Source organism: Notechis scutatus, chromosome 5 (assembly GCF_049901735.1).
Source record: "Notechis scutatus isolate UNSWTSFEM ecotype Mainland chromosome 5, rNotScu1.2, whole genome shotgun sequence".
In the NCBI taxonomy this organism is placed as follows: Eukaryota; Metazoa; Chordata; class Lepidosauria; order Squamata; family Elapidae; genus Notechis; species Notechis scutatus.
The window spans coordinates 18,781,592-18,805,805 of record NC_142013.1 but is presented as its reverse complement, the minus strand read 5'-3'; the positions used below and the strand labels follow the sequence as shown (position 1 = coordinate 18,805,805).

At 40.7% G+C, this 24,214-nt stretch overlaps 1 protein-coding gene across 4 annotated transcripts in view; it reads left to right on the top strand.

Moving 5' to 3' along the window:
• EXPH5 (exophilin 5) overlaps positions 1-24,214 on the top strand; it is a 66,007-nt gene that overhangs the window by 27,478 nt on the left and 14,315 nt on the right. The window contains exons 1-2 of one of the 4 annotated variants that reach the window (XM_087966235.1): positions 10,075-10,147; positions 22,177-22,234. The exons of 1 other annotated variant lie outside the window; for it this stretch is intronic. In XM_087966235.1, coding sequence (XP_087822361.1) covers positions 22,187-22,234 — 48 coding nt within the window. In that variant the 5' untranslated portion in view covers positions 10,075-10,147; positions 22,177-22,186. Of the gene's footprint in view, positions 1-10,074; positions 10,148-17,857; positions 18,154-22,176; positions 22,235-24,214 lie in introns of those variants that run through there. 2 more of the 4 variants (XM_026685337.2, XM_087966234.1) reach the window with 2 other exon arrangements.

Genomic DNA, 24,214 nt, shown 5'->3' with positions numbered 1-24,214 from the left:
TATAGCAATAAATCTGCAGGCTTTCAGATCTTCCCTGCTAAATCTGCAGCTGTTACTTCTTGGATCCAGATCTCTTTTGTATGCAAGCTATGTTTTTTACTACTCAGTTGAGCCCTTTTATCTCGAACTATTTTGGCATAGCTATTCGGTAATGTCAGGCATTTGAAGAGACTTGGTAGATTATATAAATGCCATGGAGGAATTACCACTTCTGAATTGCAAGTTGTCAGCAAAACTTGCATATGGACCTTTTATTAGATTTTTTAATAGGTTTAATTTACATGAGTGTATATATTAAACATTGCTGTAAACAATAGGTCTATATAAATTTTGCATAGAGGTCCTGAGGTTGGGAACAATGAATTAGATTAACTTAGTACATGAAAAGATTTTCAAAAATCTTAAAAAAAAATAGTTCATATTTCCTGAAACTATGCTTTTGTTGTAACTGGTGGTAATTCATTAATTTATGGCTTATAATTTGAGGTCAAAGCCCTAAATACAAACTCGTGTTTCTTTTATTAAGTCCTCAAACAGGAATACTATTTTGCATGAAAGAGGAAGAAATGGGGGCTCTCTGCCTTTGGGTAGAGAATCTATATCCATTTGCTGATATTGCCAAATGGCATCTTTTAACCCCAGTGCTCAGTACGGATACTCCTTGACTTACAACTATTTGTTTAGCAACCGTTCAAAGTTACAAAAGCACTGAAAAAAGTTACGACTGGTCCTCCTTACGAATCATTGCAGTAGCCCCATAATCAGAATTTGGATTCTTGGAAACCGGCATGTATTTACAATGGTTGAAGTATCCTGGGGTCTTGTGATCACCATATTTGCAGCCTTCCCAGCCGGCTTCCAACCAGCAAAGTCGATAGGGGAAGAAGACAGAATTGCTTAGTGACTCCATGATTCATTTAACAGAATGATTTGCTTAACAGCCAAGGCAGAAGAGGTCATAACCTTGGGTGCCATACGCTTAACTGCCTTGCTTAGCTAGGGAAATTCTGGGCCCATTACTACCTGTAATGTACTGGAAAGTTCTGCCTCAATCTACCTAGCCCAGGGGTGTCAAATTCGATTTCATTGAGGGTCGCATCAGGGTTGTGTTTGACCTCGGAGGGCTGGGGGGCGCATGGGGCATGGTGTGGTATGGTATGGGGTGTGGGCATGGCTGGGGACTTGGCCATGGTGGGTGTGACACGGAACTCGTGTCAGGGGCAACCTGTGGTGCTGAAGCACGACTTCCCTGAGATCCTCCCTCCTTCTCATTATAATCTCCTTCCTTCCTTTTCTTCTCTTTCCTTCCCTCTTCATTTTCCTTTCTTCTTCCTTCCCCTCTTTCCTGCTTTTTCCTTCCTTGCTCTTTTCCCATCTTTCCTTCTTTTTCTTTGTCTTTCCTCTTTCCCTTTCTCCTTTCCTGTCCCTTCTTGTATGCTGAAATGAAAAAGGGGGAACATTTCTCCTTTTGTTTCATTTTTAGTTTGTTTTGATAGCCCCCTTCCAGCAAAAAAAATGGAGCTCGCCCCTCCCTCCAAACTCCATTTTCACTAGCAGACGGACCACAGGCCTGTCCTTTGCTGTTTCCAGGGTGGCCACAGGGCCTTGAGTTTGGCACCCCTGATCTAACCCATCCAGCCTAGAAGCTATAAATAAAAGTATATGTGTCAAATGTATTATTATCTCTGTTGAAAAAGAATTCAGAAAAAAAGAAGGGAAAAACTGCCCACCTATTTGGCCAGGCACATAGCAATAATATTTCCAAAACAGGAACTCGAAGGAGAGGAAGAAAAAGTTGGTGGCATTATCATACTTTGTCACATAGTCAGATGTCTAGACTGGATTTGGTGTTTTGTCCACCTATCAAGTCCTTCCCAAGGCCTGGAATAGACAGATATTGATATTTGATAGTGTTAAAGTATTGTTTGCAGGATGTAAGCTGTTCCAAGTAGAGCTGCCTTTTGCAATTGACTGATGGTGATTTTGTCAATTCCAATGTTGTTTAAATGGTGTTCCAGATGTTTTGGGATTGTACTCAAGACACCTATCATTATTGGTACTATCTTTGCTTTCTTTTGCCAGACTTGTTCTACTTCATTTGCAGGCCTCTGTATTTTGTGATCCCGCCCCCCCAGTTCTTTCCCTTCCTATTCTGCTGCCTCTGAGTACTGCAACATCTGCTAGCCAGACTTTGTTTCTCTTATTCACAATTGTTAAATTTGCAAAGTTGTGCGGCAGGTGCTTGACTGTCGAATTCTAAAGTCCCAGAATACTCCAGCTTCGTTTTCTATTACTTAGTCTTTTCTGTGCTCTCACCAGTTCTTGCTTACAGGTAAATGGTTTTTTTTTTCTTTTTGTAGATATTCCAATATCCCATTGTTCCTACATTGTCATGCCATCGTTTATAGTCACTCTTATGTGATTATAACCCTAACTTGTAGCAGCAAACTAGATGGCCCATTGTTTCTTCAGATTCTTTGCAAAGGCAACTGATTTGCTGTCGTTTGCAACCTTCCCAATTCTGACATTCTGGCTTTATATCCATGGTGGGGCAGAGGTTAGAATCTAGTACTGCAGGTGACTGATCTAGTACTGATCACTGGCTGCCAGCAGTTTGGCAGTTGGATTCTCACCGGCGCAAGGTTGACTCAGCCTTCCAGGTTGGCAAAATGAGGACCCAGATTGTTGGGGGCACTATTTTGACTCTGTAAAACCTCTTAGAGAAGGCTGCAAAGCACTGTGAAGCAGTATATAAATCTAAATGCTATTGCTATTGTTCATAAGGCTTGGTATGCAGCCAAAATTAGCCCCTTTGTCTTCCTTCAGTTTTCCTTCACTCAGCCATTACCAGGTCTTCCTGTTGTCTGCCTTGCCGGCTAGGGTGTGGGTGTGCGCATGCATGCCACATAGCATTTTGCCTTGCTATGTCTCTTTTTTTTAATTTGGTTTTTCTTGTAGACCAGTTTGGTCTCTCCAGTCCTCAGTAAGCCCTCCCAGGGAATTAGCCTTCAGTGCATCTTCTTCACTGTCCTTCAGATAATTCTTCCAACTCCCTTTTTTCCTTCTTCAACTGTCTGAGGTGCTTGCAATATTCCTCAAACACCTATTTTCCTTGGTAAATAAAGTCTGTTAACATCGATACATGGATTAAGGGCAGGATTCATTCTCGTTGTCATTGTTTTTCTGGTATTATTGATTACCATTTGTGACAGGCAAAAAAAAGGTCATACAATTGAGGCTACCTGTATTATTACCATCGCTATTCCTGCTCCAAGCTGTCATCTAGTGTTCATTTTATCCCACAGATAGCACCATGTAGCAGCTCAGGTGAGCCCATAGGCTGAAAGTCTCAAATTTCCCCTCCCAGAAGCCCTCAGGGTGAACCAAACTTTTATTTACCAAAAAAAACAACAACACCACTCTCCCTCAAATCTGGCATTGGTTCACTATGATTAAGAAGTTGGGGAAGAGTTTTGCTTCCAAATTCAATTTTACTTAAAAAGAAATAATAGCATAATTATTCTGGAGACTAGTCTCTATTTATTCAGAGAAATAAGAATAAGAGAATAATGCTTTAAGCATAAACAAAATAAATTAAAACTAAACACAATATCTAAATTAGGATAGAAATTTATTCCTCAATGAAAATCTACATCCCAAAGCAAAGTTGGTTGCTTCCTGGAATATCCCATAATTTCTTGGGAAACTTCCAATCCCCTACCAGAGTTGTTGGTGGAGAAGGTGCATTACATGTTTCTCAATTCAGGCATAGAAATGTCTCCCTCCATATTCCTGGAATTCTGCCTTTTTATTCTTTATAAAAGAATAGCCGTTTTGTCCTGTGGCAGTTGATGCAGGAAGAACACTAGTCAAATACAGTTTGAAAACTTTAACTGTTATGTCATAACCTTCCAAAGAGAACCTCTGGGAATTCCAGGAGCTGGTCCAAATGAAGGACAAGGGACAGGATCAACAGGAACCCAAGTCTGGAGTTGGAGAGGTGGTGGAAGCTTAAAGGCTAAGACTGGTCTTCCATGCCGGTCACTTCTGTGGTTTGACTAGGTTCATGGCTGTCCTCTTCTGCCACAATGTTTACCTCTACAGATCACATTACCTCTGTTCTAACTCCATAACTGTCATCACGGTGCCCCATTACTTGAATGGCCATCAGTCCACCTGACTTGCCTCTTTAGCCTCTGATCCAGAAGAGATCTAGATAGACCACTTTCTTTCTAGGAGGGGAAGGGGTGAGGAATCTCCTGGGGGTACCTGTTAAAATCATCCTTGAGAGAGAGAAGGCTTTTTCTCAGGTTTGGAGATTGCCTGGAAAACTTAGATCGGCAGGGAGATAGAAGTACAGGTAGGTCACAATTAGTGCAAGTTTCAAATAGTGCCATATTTGGTGTACTGTGAATTGTAAATTGACGCCAGGTGCATTTAACATGACCCAAAATTCGGTTAATGCGAGGCTAGAGAGTGGGCAACTAAGGCTAGCACATGCGCCGTTGCAATTGGGTTTTTAATGTGTTAATCTTTGTGTGTGTAAAATGGTGAAAAAGAAAATTCCATCAGAGGAAACAATACAAATTTTAAAAAGAAGAAGCTCGTTATTGCATTAGAGCAAAAATTTGATACATTTGAACAACATAAATATGGTCACAGCAAGGCTATGTCTGGCCGACTAAATCTATAGTTGATTTTTTTTATTGCTTTTTTTTTGCTTTCTATAACTATAGAAAGTTACATTACAAATTCATTCTTTTTATCTTTAACTGTAATACTTTATTAGTATGTATAAAAATTGTTTACAAATTTTCACTGCCTATTACCATCCGGCTGGAACTAATTAACCTATTTCCATAACAATATCACTTGAATAATACAAATTCAGATAATAGCAATAGCACTGGGATACTTTGCAGCCCTCTCTAAGTGGTTTACAGAGTCAGCATATTGCCCCCAACAATCTGGGTCCTCATTTTACTGACCTTGGAAGGATGGAAGGTTGAGTCAACCTTGAGCCAGTCAGGATCGAACTGCTGGCATTTGGCAGAGTTAGCAGAGTTAGCCTGCAATATTGCATTCTAATCAATGCACCACCATGACAACCATTTCCTGGCATTCATTAACCTACCTGAATTGTCAGGCTGTTCGATACAAAGAGGCACTGAACAATTCCTTATTTCAGCCAGGTTTTAATGCCTAAGAAGATGCATTTTAATCTTTGTATGGAATCAGATTGCTGGTATGATCTTGTTTCCTAGTTTCAGAGTTGTGTGCAGCAATAATGTCAAAATGACAACAGGTACATGGTGACATCGTACAAATACCATCCTTATCTGAGACAAGTACTGTACATAAATCACGGCATTTGCATGGTTATATAGTCAAACATGTTTTGACATTTGGCCAATTAATGGTTTGAAAAAGTCTGAATCATGCTGAAATGGACGTACCTTTTTAGAGAAAAAAAAAATGGGGGGGGGATATTCAGCAGGTTCTGACCAGTTCTGGAGGGGAAATTTTGAGTAGTTTGGAGAACCGCCAAATACCACCTCTGACGGTCGTCGTCCCCCCATCTATTCTCTGCCTCCCGAGTCCCAGCTGATTGGCTGGGTTTTCCTTTGTTTCCCTGCACAGGAGAACGGAGCTGGAAAGCAGGTTAGTGGGGTGGGGAGGGAATGGGATTTTTACAGTAACCTTCCCCCAGGAGTGGGAATGGAGATTTTGTGGTATCTTTTACCTGCCACGTCCACCAAGCCACACCCCCAGAATTGGTAGTAAACATTTTTGAATCCCATCACTGGGGGTGGTGGGAGATAATCAAAACAACTTGATGAAACCTCAGCACTCACAGCAGTCAAGGGATTTTGAGTTACAGGTTTATTGCAAATATTTGCATTGCAATGGAATGTTTCTGTAACAGATCTTCAGAAGATAGTTTACAGCAACGAAAAGAATTTATCTAAGGAATACGCAAAGGTCATAAAGAATGGGGTTGTTTTCTCTCCCTCAATCTGCTCTTTCAGAGTTATTAGCAAAGTTAGTTCTGGCTGGGGGAATTCTGGAAACTGAAGGCCACCCCTTTTAACACGGCTGAGAAACCCTGGTTTGGAGGCTGTGTGTCTGAACTGGGTCCAAGCCACAGGATGGCGCTATTGCTTTCAAACTTTGATTTTGTGTGCTTTCTAGTGACACCGTGAATGAAACAAAATGCTGAAGCAGATGGTGATTTCGACTGTTCCAGCAAAGCTCCAATTATGTCTAATTACAGTATACTTCTGATGGGCAATTCAAGTTTGCTCTGGATATGAGTTTTGCTTGATTTTTCCCAAAACCCCGCAGTTTAGAGATAAATAACTTGTATTTTTCTGAACCCCTTGTGTTCTCTGCAGCCCACCTAACCAGAACTGCTGACAACTGAAAGTATAGTTTCTTACAAAGTTGAGAAACCAAAATGCCTGGGGAAAAAAATGTAGCCTATGTACTACAATAGGTGTAACAAAGTCTTAAAAATTTCAACAATAAAGCAAAATAGCATTCCTACCCTTTATCTCTCCCCACCCTTGGCAAAAAAGACATTGCTGCCCCACCTATCAAAACATTTATATTCCTTTTGCTTTAGCTGCTATGCATACCCTGCAATTCTTAGTAGTCATGCATGGGTGTAAGAGCTGGACCCTAAGGAAGGCGGAATGCTGAAGAATTGAGGCTTTTGAATTGTAGTGTAGGACACAACTCTTGAGAGTCCTTGGACTCCGAGAAGATCAAATCAGTCAATCTTAAAAGAAATCCACCTTGATTGTTCTTCGGAAGGACAGATACTGAAGCTGAAGCTCAAATACTTTGGTCACCAAATGGGAAAAGAACTGCTTGGAAAAAACCCTGACATAGGGAAAGAAGGAAGGCAAAAGCAGAAGGGAACTGAAGATGATGGGATGGTTAGATAGTGTCATTGACGCAAGGAACATGAATTTAGGCAAATTCCAGGAGACAATGGAGGAGGACAGGGAAGCCTTCGTGGCAGTGGTGGGATTCAAATTTTTTTTACTACTGGTTCTGTGGGCGTGGCTTGGTGGGCATGGCAGGGAAAGGATGCCGCAAAATCCCCATTCCCTCCCCACTCCTGGAGGAAGGTTACTGCAAAATCCCATTCCCTCCCCACCCCACTAACCTGCTTTCCAGCTCTGTTCTCCTGGGCAGGGCAACGAAAGAAGACCCATCAGCTGGGACTCGGGAGGCAGAAAATAGATGAGGGGCCAGTCAGAGGTGGTATTGCCGGTTCTCCGAACTACCGTATTTGCCGGCGTATAAGACGACCCGGCGTATAAGATGACCACCACCCTCAAAATTTCCGCTACCGGTTCCCCAGAACCGGTCAGAACCTGATGAATACCACCTTTGCTTCATGGGTTTATGAAGAATTGGACAGACTTAGCGATTGAAGAACAACAACATGTAAATGCAGAGAAAGAGTATTTGCTAGAGCAGTATTTTTCAAATTTGGCAACTTTATGGTGTGTGAACTTTGCTAGGGAATTCTGGGAGTTGAAGTTCACGCATCTTAAAGTAGCCAAGTTTGAGAAACACTAGGCTACAGCAAATTGTACTTCCCCTGCATTGTGTGGGATGGTGTTACTTACCGATTACAGCTATTTTCTCAGGCCTCATATGATGTAATCCTTGCCTGCAAAAAGCATTTGAAACCATTCCCATAGAGAGTCACATGATGCATAAACAAACAATGCTATCACTGTACTGATTACAACATGCTTTATTTACATCTCCTGAAAGAATAATTTTGTCTACTATTTTGAAGATGACAGAGCCTTGAAGGGGCCTTTTTGCTTCTTAGGAGTTCGAAGCTCTTTAAAAAAAACAGATGAAATTCTGCAATCGGTACTGGAATCAGTCATGAAGATAAATAAAATTAAGGTATTCATCCTTCCCTATCTAACACAGGAAAACTCTGGAATCCATATGGAAATACACAGCCATTACTCAAAGCCTGGGTGGGCAGATAATCTTATAATCTAACTGCTTCAATTTGAACCATTTGATGTGGGAAGGAATTCCGTATGATGCTTGGTTACATCATAAATATTCTCTTGAGTCACTAGGTAAAATTTGCTGGCATATGTAGCACCTTCAAGAGGATATTTAACATTAAATCTTATTGATGGCCAAGCACACAATGGAGCAGGGATTCTGTCAATTGTCCAAGTTCAAAGCTATAGAGAAATTCCTGAGAACGCAAGTGTGGTGGCCAAGACAATGTGTAGATGGAAAATTCCAGAAGCTAGCATAAAAACTGCATTTCTGGGGAGCTGATGGAAAACAATGGCAGTATTTTCCTGCTAAGGCAAATAACTTGGCTGGGTTTGCAAATAAGAAGTGGAGAGATTGGCATACAAATAAAATGTACACCGTTTCCAGATTTGTTACAACACACACACACACACACACACAGGCAATCTTGGCAACTAAGTTCTCTATGTCTAGTTTTATCCAAGACGTCAGCAAGACAATACCCACAAAGCAAAAAAACTGAACAAAGCTGTCAAGATAAGGCAGAACTGACCCTACAGAGTTTTTCAATGTTGTTGTTATTTGATGATAATGCCTCTTATAGATTCCTCCTGTGGAATCACATGTCCTGGGAAATAAGAGCTGCGTCCCACTGTCAGTGTGTTAACACGAGCCTGAGGATTAATGGGTCAATAGAGAATGGACCTGGACTGCGAGTTAGTGGTGGTTATTGTTATTGTTGTTATTGTTTGTGGACTGTATAGTAGTGGGACTTTTATTTATTTTGTTGATATTGTTTACAAAGCTTTTTCTAAACCAGTTTCGTTCTTCTGACTGAAGCTGCACAGAACAGAGTCCTAAAAGAGAACACTGCTTCTAATTTGTAGCTACTGGTTGTAATTCTTGAACCAGCCCCAAACCATCTCATTTTATTCACCATGACCACATTTCACTTGCCAACTTCTGCATTATCAAATCTCTTTCAGAGCAAAGAAAACATGTGCTGGGTTGGGTTGGGTATGGCTTTGCTTTGAAATCAGTCAATCTTAAAAGAAATCCACCTTGATTGTTCTTCGGAAGGACAGATACTGAAGCTGAAGCTCAAATACTTTGGCCACCAAATGGGAAAAGAACTGCTTGGAAAAAACCTGACATAGGGAAAGAAGGAAGGCAAAAGCAGAAGGAACTGAAGATGATGGGATGGTTAGATAGTGTCATTGACGCAAGGAACATGAATTTAGGCAAATTCAGGAGACAATGGAGGAGGACAGGGAAGCCTTCGTGGCAGTGGTGGGATTCAAATTTTTTTACTACTGGTTCTGTGGCGTGGCTTGGTGGGCATGGCAGGGAAAGGATGCCGCAAAATCCCCATTCCCTCCCCACTCCTGGAGGAAGGTTACTGCAAAATCCCATTCCTCCCCACCCCACTAACCTGCTTTCCAGCTCTGTTCTCCTGGGCAGGGCAACGAAAGAAGACCCATCAGCTGGGACTCGGGAGGCAGAAAATAGATGAGGGGCCAGTCAGGAGGTGGTATTGCGGTTCTCCGAACTACTCAAAATTTCCGCTACCGGTTCCCCAGAACCTTTGCTTCATGGGTTTATGAAGAATTGGACAGACTTAGCGATTGAAGAACAACAACATGTAAATGCAGAGAAAGAGTATTTGCTAGAGCAGTATTTTTCAAATTTGGCAACTTTATGGTGTGTGAACTTTGCTAGGGAATTCTGGGAGTTGAAGTTCACGCATCTTAAAGTAGCCAAGTTTGAGAAACACTAGGCTACAGCAAATTGTACTTCCCCTGCATTGTGTGGGATGGTGTTACTTACCGATTACAGCTATTTTCTCAGGCCTCATATGATGTAATCCTTGCCTGCAAAAAGCATTTGAAACCATTCCCATAGAGAGTCACATGATGCATAAACAAACAATGCTATCACTGTACTGATTACAACATGCTTTATTTACATCTCCTGAAAGAATAATTTTGTCTACTATTTTGAAGATGACAGAGCCTTGAAGGGGCCTTTTTGCTTCTTAGGAGTTTGAAGCTCTTTAAAAAAAACAGATGAAATTCTGCAATCGGTACTGGAATCAGTCATGAAGATAAATAAAATTAAGGTATTCATCCTTCCCTATCTAACACAGGAAAACTCTGGAATCCATATGGAAATACACAGCCATTACTCAAAGCCTGGGTGGGCAGATAATCTTATAATCTAACTGCTTCAATTTGAACCATTTGATGTGGGAAGGAATTCCGTATGATGCTTGGTTACATCATAAATATTCTCTTGAGTCACTAGGTAAAATTTGCTGGCATATGTAGCACCTTCAAGAGGATATTTAACATTAAATCTTATTGATGGCCAAGCACACAATGGAGCAGGGATTCTGTCAATTGTCCAAGTTCAAAGCTATAGAGAAATTCCTGAGAACGCAAGTGTGGTGGCCAAGACAATGTGTAGATGGAAAATTCCAGAAGCTAGCATAAAAACTGCATTTCTGGGGAGCTGATGGAAAACAATGGCAGTATTTTCCTGCTAAGGCAAATAACTTGGCTGGGTTTGCAAATAAGAAGTGGAGAGATTGGCATACAAATAAAATGTACACCGTTTCCAGATTTGTTACAACACACACACACACACACACACAGGCAATCTTGGCAACTAAGTTCTCTATGTCTAGTTTTATCCAAGACGTCAGCAAGACAATACCCACAAAGCAAAAAAACTGAACAAAGCTGTCAAGATAAGGCAGAACTGACCCTACAAAGTTTTTCAATGTTGTTGTTATTTGATGATAATGCCTCTTATAGATTCCTCCTGTGGAATCACATGTCCTGGGAAATAAAAGCTGCGTCCCACTGTCAGTGTGTTAACACGAGCCTGAGGATTAATGGGTCAATAGAGAATGGACCTGGACTGCGAGTTAGTGGTGGTTATTGTTATTGTTGTTATTGTTTGTGGACTGTATAGTAGTGGGACTTTTATTTATTTTGTTGATATTGTTTACAAAGCTTTTCTAAACCAGTTTCGTTCTTCTGACTGAAGCTGCACAGAACAGAGTCCTAAAAAGAGAACACTGCTTCTAATTTGTAGCTACTGGTTGTAATTCTTGAACCAGCCCCAAACCATCTCATTTTATTCACCATGACCACGTTTCACTTGCCAACTTCTGCATTATCAAATCTCTTTCAGAGCAAAGAAAACATGTGCTGGGTTGGGTTGGGTATGGCTTTGCTTTGCTTTGTTTTGATGCTTTCTTAATTTTTGTTTTGGGGGAAGTGGCAGGCAAGCTTTATGCATTTCAATCTACCAAATGTATGACAGACAGACAGGTACATAATAGCACATGACATGATGCCCTGAAATAGAAGGTAGCTAAGATATTCTTGTATTCCCTGTCATTAAATATTTCCTCACTGATAAACAGGACAATTTTAAAACACTTACAAAAGGAATTCAGAAGAGAGTACCATGAAAACGTTGGGGCACAAATTAAGGATTGTTTGCAAAGGATTCTGAAAGGGAGCATGATTAAGGATGGCAACGTAAAGGGTCTGTTGATGTTTTGCCTGGTTGGTCATGAATCAAACAGTGCAAATTTACTAACAGTGTTTGGTGTTCATATTATGAATTGTGTTCTGTAGGAATATAAAATTGTATGAAGTAAATGACTTTGGCTGTGCTGATATTTCTGGGCATTGAAATCCACACGCTGTAAAATTGAGGAAGGCTAAATTAGAAATATTTCTCTTCATAAGCATTTCATCTGGTTTTTAAAATGGCTGTCTTGAAAACATCAGAAAAATCATGCACGGTATACAATCTCCAAAGTTTTAAACTTTCCCCAACGTGTATACCGTAATGAAATAGGCAAAATCTGCACTGTATATTTTAGATTGCTTTTCATTAAAAAAAAAAAAAAGAAAGAAAGAAATAGCACAACTGAAACATTTAGGGTTTTTTTTTAAACTATTCTTAACTTCCTCTTTTATTACTTTGGCTGTCAAAATATTTTTTTCTTCACTATTCTGCCTCTAATTGGCCAAGACAACTAACAAGAGGCTGTTTTATTTCTTAAAGAGCATTCCTTATAAGAAGGGAAGGGTTGGTGTTCCTGTACACTGTGAGATCTCAGGACTCAGCACTTTTCTGCAATAAGAAAATTTCCCTATCTTACAGGAAGGAAATTCATGTGGAATCCTTGGTGCTTTCTAAGCTTGGTTGTTTTCTTGTAGTCTCATAAATGCTGGTAAGTGTGGAGTTTGCTCCCTGTTTGCATGTATTAGCTTATCCCTTCTGGTATTGTTGGGGGGGGTGGTTTTCTCCTTGGTAGTTCCTTGATTGAGTATTGTTTTCTGCTTGATTGTTTGTCTGGTGTTGGAAAATTCATGTTGAACATTAAGCAAACATCCTAAAAGCAAGATCAATTTGATAATGCAAGCAATTAGAGGTGATGAGTTCTGCTTTACTAGTTGTGTTTCTAGCAGAGACTAAATAGGCATTTGTCTGGAAAAACCTTAATTTAGTTTGTTGGGTTGAGTAGAACGTTGACCTCTCCCTGAATGGCTTTTCTAATTGTGCAATTCTAGGTAAAACTGGTAGGAAAATAATTCTTACAGGAGGGGCCAACTTGGGAAAATAAATGCTCAATGCTGGCTTTCAAATACTAATTTGTAGAAGATGCTTGATTTGCCTGTCTCAGATCAGTTTGAGATGATGGTGGCCAGTTTCAATTATTTAACACGCAGGTCCGTAATGTGATACAGCCAGGGTAGAAGTCAAAGGAGAGATCCATGATTGCCTGGTACAGGTAGTCCTCAACAACCACATTTGGGATTCAAACTTCTGTTGTTAAGTACAGGAAATCCTCGACTTCTGACCACAATTGAGCCCAAAATTTATGTTGTTAAATGAAAATTGGTTAAGTGAATCTGCCCCATTTTACAAACCCTCTTTTGCAAGTTGTTAAGTGAATCACTGCAGTTGGTATGTTAGTAACACAGTTGTTAAGTGAATCTGGCTTCTCCACTGAAATTGCTTGTCAGAAAGTTGCAACAGATGATGATCACATGGCGCCAGGATGCAGCAATGGTCATAAGTATGAACCAGTTGCCAAGCATCTGAATTTTGATCACATATCATGGGGAGGCTACAAAGGTTGTAACTGTTGAAAAACGGTCATACTGTTCTGACCCACGCCCATTTCCAACAAATCAACCACAATCCAAAGGGAACAGAAACCTTGTAATGGTTTTGCAAAATAATTAGCTATGATAAGCACAAGCCTTACCAAACTGTGCGAGACTTACCAAAAGATAACAGACAAGAAATAATTTGCAAAATAAGAATCTTCAAATACAAACTCAGGATACTGGAATGTCCACGAGGCTGGAATTTCAAAATGTCTTTGCTTTCTGCAAAGTACGTTCGTTTCACAGCTGGCTTTTATCTTCTTGAAGGAGGGGCCATTACCTTGCAGCCTTACTCCTGAGTCGCCCGTGCTGTTGTAACTGCTCTTTCCTATGTGCACTTGGCACAGGCTCCTCGGGAACCTCCTCATCACTGCTGCCAGCCCCCACAATCTCTGAAGACAGCAGTCCACTCCCTAATGGTCCTGGCCCCTCATCTGAGTCCTCACTCTCCTCAGCCATCTGCACCTGCTGCCGGCTAACCAACACTTACGTCACTTTTTTCAGTGCCGTTATAATCTTGAATGGTCACTAAATGAGCTGTTGAAAGTTGAGCACTCCCTGTATGGTGATTGTTAAGTAAGTCATGCCCAATTTTATAACCTTTTTTTTTTACCGTGGATATTAAGTGAATCACATGTTTGTTAAGCAAACTCAGCTTCCCCCATTACCTTTGCTTGTTGGAAGCTACCTTGGAAGGTTGCAAATAGAAATCACATGATCCCAGGACATTGCAATTGGCCACTGGCATGTATTTATTATAACAAGTGCTCGAAATTTTACTGCACGACTGTTTATCCACCTAGTACGGATGCTGTGTGACAAGTGGTTGTAAGTCACTTTTTCAGTGGCATTATAACTTTGAATGGTTATACACATCGTTGTAAGTCGAGGATTATCTGTAATCATAGGCAAAGATCACCCAGAGAAAGCAGATGTAAGGAACATCAGCTCTGTTTCCTGGGCCCTGCATTAGTGCTTATATGGATCATCCAAACAGCCTTATTTTCTGCTTTGAAAAAAGCATGAGGATAGTTCAATGAGGCTGGAAGGATATGAAAGTGACAAATCTTCATATTCTCATTTTTATTCTGAAAATATTCCTTCTCCAAGAAAATAATGTGTTTTCCAAGATAAATATTCACTATTCTGCTTCAGTGTACTGGTCATTGTAAAATCTCTGTAGGTTTCTGATTAATTGGGACCAAAGGCATCATTATCCTACAAATGTCTTTTTCAAAAGCTTTGTTCTTCCCTGAACCTTAGCATTCCACTGAGGTGTTATTGTTTCTCCAATAATGCCATTTGGGTTATGCTTATTTTGGCTCTCCTGACCTCAGTTTGCTATTAAAGTAATTGATGGGTGGCACAGGCCTTGAAGCCTGAGAGTCTCTAGGTTCTTTGATCTGCTGAAAAACTTCCCAGCTATTGATTGACTCAGGAACAGCCGTTGTAGTTTCTGTTTTGCCATTAACCTGGAGAGTAGGAAACTGGCACCTGTTTCCTGGCTTCTGGCATTGGAAACAGGATTCCTGATAGCCCTGACTTCACCTGTCACATCACATTAATAATGGAGGAATAATGGAGAAAGTAGGAAGACTGGACCCAGAGGAAGGTAGAATTCCTGCTACATTCATTCAAAATGAATGGAAGAGGGAATTAGGGGGAGCTGCAGTGACTTAGGCCAGGAATATCAAACTCACAGCGTCACTCACACCAGCATCAAGTGATGTATCGTGACTTTTTTCCCCTTTGCTAAACTGGGCACGGCCAGCGCATGATGTATCCAGCCTGCGGGCTGCAAGTTTGACACCCCTGAGTTAGGCAGAAAGGAGGAAACTAGGCCGTTCATGCTTGCTTTAATAGAAGTGATGGAGGTTGCTCAGGGATAGGCTTCAAAAATTTTAGCAAATTTTGCCTGGTTGCTGGGTGGGTGTGGCCATGATGGGCGTGGCCTAGTCGGCCTCTTGCACTACAGTGGGGGGGGTGTTTTTGCCCTACCTAGACTCCGGAGGCTTTCCTCGAGCCTCCAGGAGGGCGAAAACAGCCTCCCTGCACTCCAGAGGCTCACTGGAAACGGGCCCATTTCAGGCCCTTTTTCGCCCTCCCCAAGCCTCCACGCACGCCCTACACTTATCTGCATCCAAAACAGGCCGCGTGGAGACTCCCAGGAGGGGAGGGGTGGGTGAAGCCAGCCAGGAGTGGGATTTGGGGGTTCTCTGAACTGCATAGAATCTAAAGCGCCTGTAGGCCAGACCAGGAGTAATGGATGGAAACTGAACAAGGAGAGATTTAACCTGGAAATAAGGAGAAACTTTCTGACCATGAGAACAATCAATGGAACAGCTTGCCTTCGGAAGTTGTGGGAGCACCATCACTTGAGACTTTCCAGAAGAGATTGGACTGCCATTTGTCAGAAATGGTGTAGGGCAGGGGTCCCCAACCACTGGTCCGTGGACGGTACCGGTCCGTGGAACAAATCCTACCGGGCCGCTGGTTTGCTGGGCCCGCCATCTTGTTTTTTGATGAAAAAGTGCTTCCGTGAGCTTTTCCGGGTGAAAGCTCACCGGGCTTTTTCATCAAACAAGATGGCGGCCTTAGCTGATGCATTACCGGGCCGCGCGCCAGCTGATGCCGGTACCGGGCCGCGGCATAAAAAGGTTGGGGACCACTGGTGTAGGGTCTCCTGCTTGGGTGGAGGGGTTGGACTAGATGACCTACAAGGTCCCTTCCCACTCTGATTATCTGTTATCTGTTATCTTAGCTAGGGGCTCTCCCAAACCCTTGCGAACTCCCAGCAGCCCACCCCTGAGGTTGCTGAAGTCTCTGCATTCTTTTAAACAAACAGTCCATGATCGGAGGAGAAACTGTTGTCAAGAATGTCTCAGTGAATTGTTGATGGAATGCCATCGTGATACCCGTATAAAACAAGTTTCAAAACCCGTGGGACTTCACACGTTTTTAAGAAGAGGTTGGACAACCATTTGTCTGAAAAGGTATAGGGTTTTCTTGCTTGAGCAGCAGGTTGGACCAGACCTCCAGGGTCCCTTCCAACTCTGTTATTCGGAGAGGCACATTTCAGTAGCTTTCTAGTAAGCCTTGACACAGAAATCCTCCATTGCAATATAACCACCTAACTCAAAATTGTCTCCTCGGAGACCAGTTCTGTATGTATATAGCATGTGTATATGTGTGTTCTGTATGTGTTTGGGTAGATATAAACTTTCTCTTGAGAGCAGGCAAACAGAATTAAGGTGGGCCGGTGTGCTTGCATTAAAAAATGACAATACAGTTATTTTACCTTGCCTTGTCCAGGGATTTCGCCCTTTGCCCATTATCTGCTACTTTCTTCCAGAGAAGCCAGAGTGAAAGCCGAACCACAGACTTGTGCCTGGAAAGTAGAATCTCATTTCCTTTGACCATCTTTTTTTCCTTCAAACCTTCGGTGAAATCCATCATCATTTCTGACTCCGTCTTTTGCCCTGGTCTTTTGCCTGTTGGAAGTCCGGAACTCAGCATAGTAATTCAATTTCAATTGGGGAGCCGGAAACGTATTTCTTGAGGTCATCATAAGATGAATGCATTTTACTGACTGAAGGGAATACAGGTAGTCCTTATGACCAGAGTTGACCCCAAAATTTATGTTGCTAAGCAAGACTGTTGTTAAGTGAGTTTTGTCCCATTTTTACGACTTTTCTTGCCCACAGTTGGTAAGGAAATCACTGCTGTTGTTAAGTTACTGACATGGCTGTTAAGTGAATGTGGCTTCCCCATTGACTTTGCTTGTCAGAAAGTCGTAAAAGATGATCACGTGATCCCAGGACACTGCAACCGTCATAAATACGAGTCACTTGCAAAGCAAGTCTGAATTTTGATTCTGGGACCCTGGAGATGCTGCAACTGTTTTAAAATGGGAAAAATGATCCTAAGTTACTTTCTTTCAATACAGGACTACCTGTATTGAACCCTATTTTGGGGCAGGGTCCCTCCATCTAGAACAGGGGTGTCAAACTCAAGGCCCACAGGGTGCTTAGATCTGGCCCATGGGGCTGCCCTGGAAACAGTGAAGGACCGCTCCGCGGTTGCAGGAGGCCATCACAACCAAAAACAGAGCTCAGGAGCCTGTTTTCACTAGCATACCGCTTGGGCCACCACAGGCGCCCCCAACATGAGTGACGTTGAGCTGGCCACACCCACCCTGGCCACAGCCCCCATTCCCCCCCCCCCACCAGGTCAAACACAACCGTGATGCAGCCCTCAATGAAATTAGGTTTGACACCCCTGATCTAGAAGTACCAGGGCTGCTGCCTTTCAACAGATCTTACATGAAGGGAATCTTAGGGATGAACAGAAGACTTTGAACCTTTTGATTTTTCTATTTGAAAAGCTTAGGAATAAGCGGGCCAGCTGTAAAATGTTGTGAGGATTTTTTTTTCTCTCCTCTCAGCTGAAACCACAGATCAGCAGGTGTTAAAAACCTAGCTGGGTTGTTTTTTTTTTTTCTATCTGTCCATCAGTTTCCCCCGCAAAAAAAATAAAAATAAAAAATTGCAGGCACTTGGACCTTTCAACTTGTTCTTCCCTGCCTGCGAGCACATTGCAAATAAATGACAAAGCAATCTGGGAGGGAAAATTCATTCAGACACCCCAAGCATGCCAGCGAGCCAGTTTATACTTGCTGCTGGAGCACAAGAAAGTTGAAGCTTCCGTGAATACACAATTGGCTGCCGGTGGACGAAGAGAGGCTGGCAAAAAGAAGGGGTTGCGAAGGGTCTCTAAAGCGTGAATTGCAAACCACCGAGAGAGAGGAAGAGGGAGAGAGCGAGAGCCCTGAAGGTTTCACTTGAAAGGCAAAGCGCCAGTAAGAAAGGACAACCAACCATGTGAGAGGCAAGACAAACTGTTACTGGCAAGGAAAGTTGTTGACGTGGTAAGCAAAAAACCCCTTTCCACAAGGGAGGGGTGGGCGGGAGAAAAGTGCACCTTCGGAAGACAATTAACTCCGCTCTGTAGGTCGCAGGGAAATTTTTAACTAGAACTGCTGCTTCTCCTACTTTGCCCCGTTTAGCAACGCACTTCATTCCACTTTGTTTACTATGAAATTAAATTCATCATCGGATTGCTCTGAAGAGAGGGGGAGGCGTGTTACACTTCTAGCTCCTGGTTACGCTTCTCTCTCTCCTCTGTTTCTTTTAACTTGATTCTGTTCCTCATCCTTTATGCCCTCTGAAACCATAGCATCTATTGTTGTTGTTGTTTTCCCTTATTGGGGATTGCAATTAAATAAAGAACCATTGGGAAAAGGTAGCATTCCCAATTTAACTTGCTTGGTGCATTTTAAAATAGTGAAATTAAAGATTGGAGTAGTCCAGTAACTTTTTATTGATAATGTTTACCTCAAGTGTAGTTGTAATGGCAGTGTCAATGTAGTAGTTGTTGTTTTCCCCCTCTTCTGTAAGAGTGGTTTCTCTCGCCAGTTAGCAAGGCACTTGAAAGAAAAAATTAGGCAATGAACATATGTATAGACTTATAGATGCAGAATGAGATTAAATTATTTACTCTTGTTAATGAATCGCTTTCATTTCACCACCTCGGATAGATCAACAGCTCCAAGGTGAAACGGTATTAAAGGCAATCACGTTATAAGCAATTTTCACATTTGCTTAGTGAATGTGAAACGAACTGCCAGTCTTATCGGATTTAACCTGTGTTCTGCCTGGATAAGCTGGCTGGAACTAGCCAACTGTTGAGATTATATCTGCAGATAATGATTGATTTATTGCTTTAATGTTAGGAATTTATAACTTCTCACTGTAAGGAATTAAAGATATATATATTTTTTTGCCTTCTAATAGCCATGAGATGAGTAAAAATTCAGTAAATGATTTTTTTCTCTGTCTGAGAAATAGCTAGAAGGACATTGGCTTGGCCACAGGGGAAGCAAGAGGCTGCATTATTTGGACAGCCTGGCTGACTTGAGGCAGAGGTTCTTAGTATAGTTTCTGAAAAGTAGTAATAAAAAAAGCTCACAAGAGCGTTAATATTTAATATTTGTAATTGGTTTGCTTGTCTCACACCAACTGAGGCCACCAGTATTTCCCACTATCTATCTGCAGAAAAGCCACAGGAGCAATAAGTTTAAATATTGAATCATTTTCTTGGCCTAAGATACCTCTCTGTTAAAGGGACCTAATCTATATCCCACTCACAAGGGATTGTATTAATATTAATTGCAAAACAAAAAAAAGCAAGGATTGTAAAAATAAGTCTAGAGAACAGGCCATATTAGACAGTCAAACTGTCTTCTTGGGGTTGGCGGAAGTATATATTTTTAACTTCCCATTAAGCGGGGAGAGGCATGGTCTGTGTATAATTTCCTTTAAAGAAGTATATTGTAGGAATGCCAAACTTTCCACAAGGGCAAATAACTAATTATCAGGAGGGGAACTTCAGAAACAATGTGGAACTATTTGGGGGAATTGGACTTGCCAATTGCCTTATGGGAGTTAAAAAGGGATAAAACTTGAATAAAAGTTTGAAAACATAAGGAATGGCTGGAATCCTGCATATTCAAATTCCATTCTGCAAATGTGTTGTTTTAGCTCCCACTTAACTTTCATGTGCTTTGGATAAGCATGTCAGCTTTCATCTTTTTTTCTCTCTCAAAGTTTATTCTGCCAATCCTACATAAATCTATGTGGATATGTACCTGCATCAGTATGAGTTGTTTCTATAAAGAATTAGAATACCAGCTAGAAAATATAAAGACCAGGAAAATGTTTGCTGGGAATGCTTAATAAATAAATGGATCCAGAAACTGACTTCAAAATAATCATCATATGCTCCTTTTGAGCTGTGTATCATGACTTGCCAAACTTTTATCATTCCATTTCTATAGGATTAATTAAAACCTCAAAAAGCAGAAAATTGTTGATCTTTTAAAAAAAGCCAAAGAGGAATTGTAGTGAGGCAGTCCCACTCCAACCAAAGAAGCCTTGAAATTAATGAACCCAACTTTTTAAAAACAATATTGTTTTTAGGGCTTTCCATCTTGCATTATCTTGAACTGCTTGATAGTTTCCACTGCACAATATTTTTTGTATTGTTTAGAAAAGGATGCACATAATTTCCATTAGAAAAGAGGCACCTGATGTCTTTCCAGGTTCTTCTTAAATGATAACTTCCAGCAGACTTTGCTGTTGGCAAAATTTCTGGGAATTCTAGCACCCCGTTGAGTAAGGCATGAATATATTTGTGCTAAGTGTGGTTCAGGCCATCCATATTCCTGCCTTTTGGTTACCTGCCTGCTTTTAGCTATCCTGATGTTAGGGTAATTTGGATAAAAATTGTAATGAGGATGGGTTTCATAAGTGCTATAATGTGGATGTGTGAGCCCCAAACTTTGCTTTCTAAATCAAAGTTTTCGGAGAGAGTAGTATTTTAAATGCGATATTCTGTTTTAGGATTTGCTGCACAATTCTCATCTGTTTCCTGTGTCCACATGGCAAGAGGCTGCTTTCATTTTCAGCTCTCTGGGTCAGGAAGAATTTCTGAGGGCCACAAAAGAGGGACCGAGGGATGTATGCAAAATGCTTTGGATTTTTTCTTGAGCATGAAATGTTCTGGTTCAACATCACAATTGTTGCAGGTTCAGGATAGGTTATCTATGACTGGTAATGTTCCATTCATTCCAGAAATACTTTTAGTTTGAAGCACCTGTTTTCTATTTGAAACAGGTGTTTCCAGCTTGAATTATTGCTATTTGGAGCTTGAAACTTTTCCAGAGTGGTCAGAATAACACCACAAAATGTTTCAAACATGGAGCAAGGTGTTTTCTGCAAGGAGCACAGTACTGTACATTTGAAATGTTTGAATTTGAAGGGATTTTGTGCTTCATCCAAGGGCTGCTGTTCACCTATCCCTAGACTGTAATATTTCTATACACAGATGGAATAATGATTCTTTGTTAAGAATAATTATCCATCATAACTATGGTAAAATCTATGTTAACCTTGTTACCACAGACTTTTGGATAGACAAGAGTTTGAACTGAGATGTATTATTAATCAATTACAAAGATGTGATCACCATTCAGAATGCCTTCTGTTAGATTAGAGAATCTAAAGTAAGCATCTCTATAATTCTATATGAAAAATCGATATTCTTCAAAAGTTTAGATTAAGGTTATACAAGGATTATTCTAGTCCAGATTGTAGCAATAATTAATTTTATTCCAAATCATAAATGCATTATAGTTTGCTTTTTAACATGTTAAAAACTGCTGCAGCATCACCCGCTATGCTAACCTGTTCCATTTTAGAGTAAAAACATAAGAGAATATTAATTCATAATATAATATGAATTATTATAATACTGTAATAACATGCTATAATGCTATAACATAATAGTGTTATTGGGATTTTTGTAAATTGGCATTAGCAAATATCCTGAAATTCCCCTGGTTTAGGAAATGTCAGAACCATTAAACAGATGAAATAATACTGTAATTTATGCAAATACTGATATCCATGGCAGGAAACTTGACATCCCTACAGTGATAGCCAAGATGTATAGACTGCAGTGCTAAACAAAATCAAATTGTATTACGGCTTACATACATGAATTAAGCTAATAGCATTCAATTAACAAAGCATTGCTATTTAACAAATCATAATTATGTTTTCTATGAATCCAGTAAGGAAAATAAAAATAAAACTCTCAAATTTATGTGAAATTCAATTTTGTGAATGCCTGTTTTAATATTTTGCTTGTGTTATAGAGCTTACCCCCAAAAAGATACACTGAGGATTGCAATGGAATATTGCTTTATCAGGGTGGTTTAATGTGAAGTTTCTTGATATTCAGGCAATGTAGATAGTTTTCAATTCTGATTCTGATTGCAATGACTTGATACATGCAGTGAAAAATTAACACTTCAAATTCTTCTTTTCAGACATGACCATATGACTTCCGGTGCCCACACATCTTTCAAAGCAGAAGAAATGGCAACGGTCGGTCATTTAACTGTTTTATGATCCAAGTGCTAGAAGCAATATTATTCATCTAATATTTGCCTCCTTGTTTTGCAGAATCTTAGTGATGATCCAAGACATGATACTTACAATACTGCACATTTAATACAGTACATTGGGTAGCATTGCCAATGTGACCCTAATCTATTGAAACGTCTTTAAGGGATAAGAAAGAGACCAAGTTAGCAGGAAGGAGTCCTTGTATTGACCCGTTCTACCAGGTCACATAGAGCGGGCATACTCCAGATCCTTTTCCTCAATTGTTGCCATCTGGTGGGATCTACCTATCTATCTCTACCTATCTTCTACTTCAGACTATAACCTTATTTCTTGTATCTTTACAATTTATATTGTTCTATTTAGTTTCATAGTATGATTTGATTACTTATTTAGTATCTTATTACTATCACTAAGTGTTGTATCTTTTGATTTGTGATGAAAGTATTTTTATGTACACTGAGAGCTTATGCACCAAAGGCAAATTCCTTGTGTGTCCAATCACACTTGGCCAATAAAGAATTCTATTCTATTCTATTCTATTCTATTCTATTCTATTCTATTCTATTCTATTCTATTTTATTCTATTCTATTCTATTCTATTCTATTCTACTTCGGCTGCACACCTTCTTCATGGCCATCTAATCTTTTAAACAGATCCCATTTGAGATTCAGCTCCCCATACCCCTTATGCTGTTAGTTTTCCAGAAGGCCATGAAGATCTGGTTCCTCTCAAGCATTGAGCTAGGATGAAGTTAAGTTGGGCAGCAACAATATGGGTGGTTCTGGTGCCTGGTAGGAAGGGTATGAGCCATATTATGGTTCTTATTAGTTTCTGAAGGTACAGAGTGTAGACTTATTACATTTGTATCTTCTGTGTGAGATAAGGGTGGAATAAATCTGGTCCCCCTCATCCTTATCCTTTTTCATGTGGTAAGTTAGATGAAAACTTAAATATTTTCAGTGGGTTTGGATTTTTCTGCTCAGTTTCATGGCTGCATGAAGATCAGAATTCTTTATCCTGTTTAATCAGTCACTACACCAGAACTGCTCTCAATAGATTGCCTTAGTAAGACCACACCTAGAGTACTGCATCCAGTTTTGGTCACCACATTATAAAAAAGATGTTGAGACTCTAGAAAAAGTACAGAGAAGAGCAACCAGAATGATTAGGGGACTGGAGACTAAAACATACGAAGAATGGTTACAGGAACTGGGCTTGGCTAGTCTAGTAAAGAGAAGGACCAGGCGTGATAGCAGTCTTCCAATATTTGAGGGGCTGCCACAGAGGAGGGGGTCAAGCTATTTTCTAAAGCACCTGTAGGCCAGACAAGGAATAATGACTGGAAACTGAACACAGAGAGATTTAACCTGGAAATAAGGAGAAACTTTTGACAGAACAATCAACCAGTGGAACAGAAGTTGCCTTTGGAAGTTGTGGGAGCGCCATCACTTGAGACTTTCAAGAAGAGATTGGACTCCCATCTGTCAGAAATGGTGTAGGGTCTCCCGCTTGGGCGGGGGGTTGGAGTAGATGACCTATAAGGTCCCTTCCAACTCTGGTTATCTATTATCTGTTTAAAAGATGCAGTTAAAACATCAATTGTACAGTGCCTGCTTCTGTAAGAAACCCAGCTGAGGAATGAAGTTACAGATATTCCTCGACTTACAACCATTCATTTAGTGACCATTTGAAGTTACAACAGCACGGGGAAAAAAGTGATTGACATGACCATTACAGCATTCCCACAATCGTGTGATCAAAATCCAGGTGCTTGACAAGTGGCATGTATTTGTAACGGTTGCAGCTCCCTGGGGTCATGTGATCCCCAGCTGTAACCTTCCCAGATGGCTTCCAACAAGCAAAGCCAATGGGGGAACAGGATTTGTTTAATGAGTGTGAGATTCACTTAGCAATTGCTGTGATTTGCTTAACCAAGGCAAAAAAAAAGGGGGTCATAA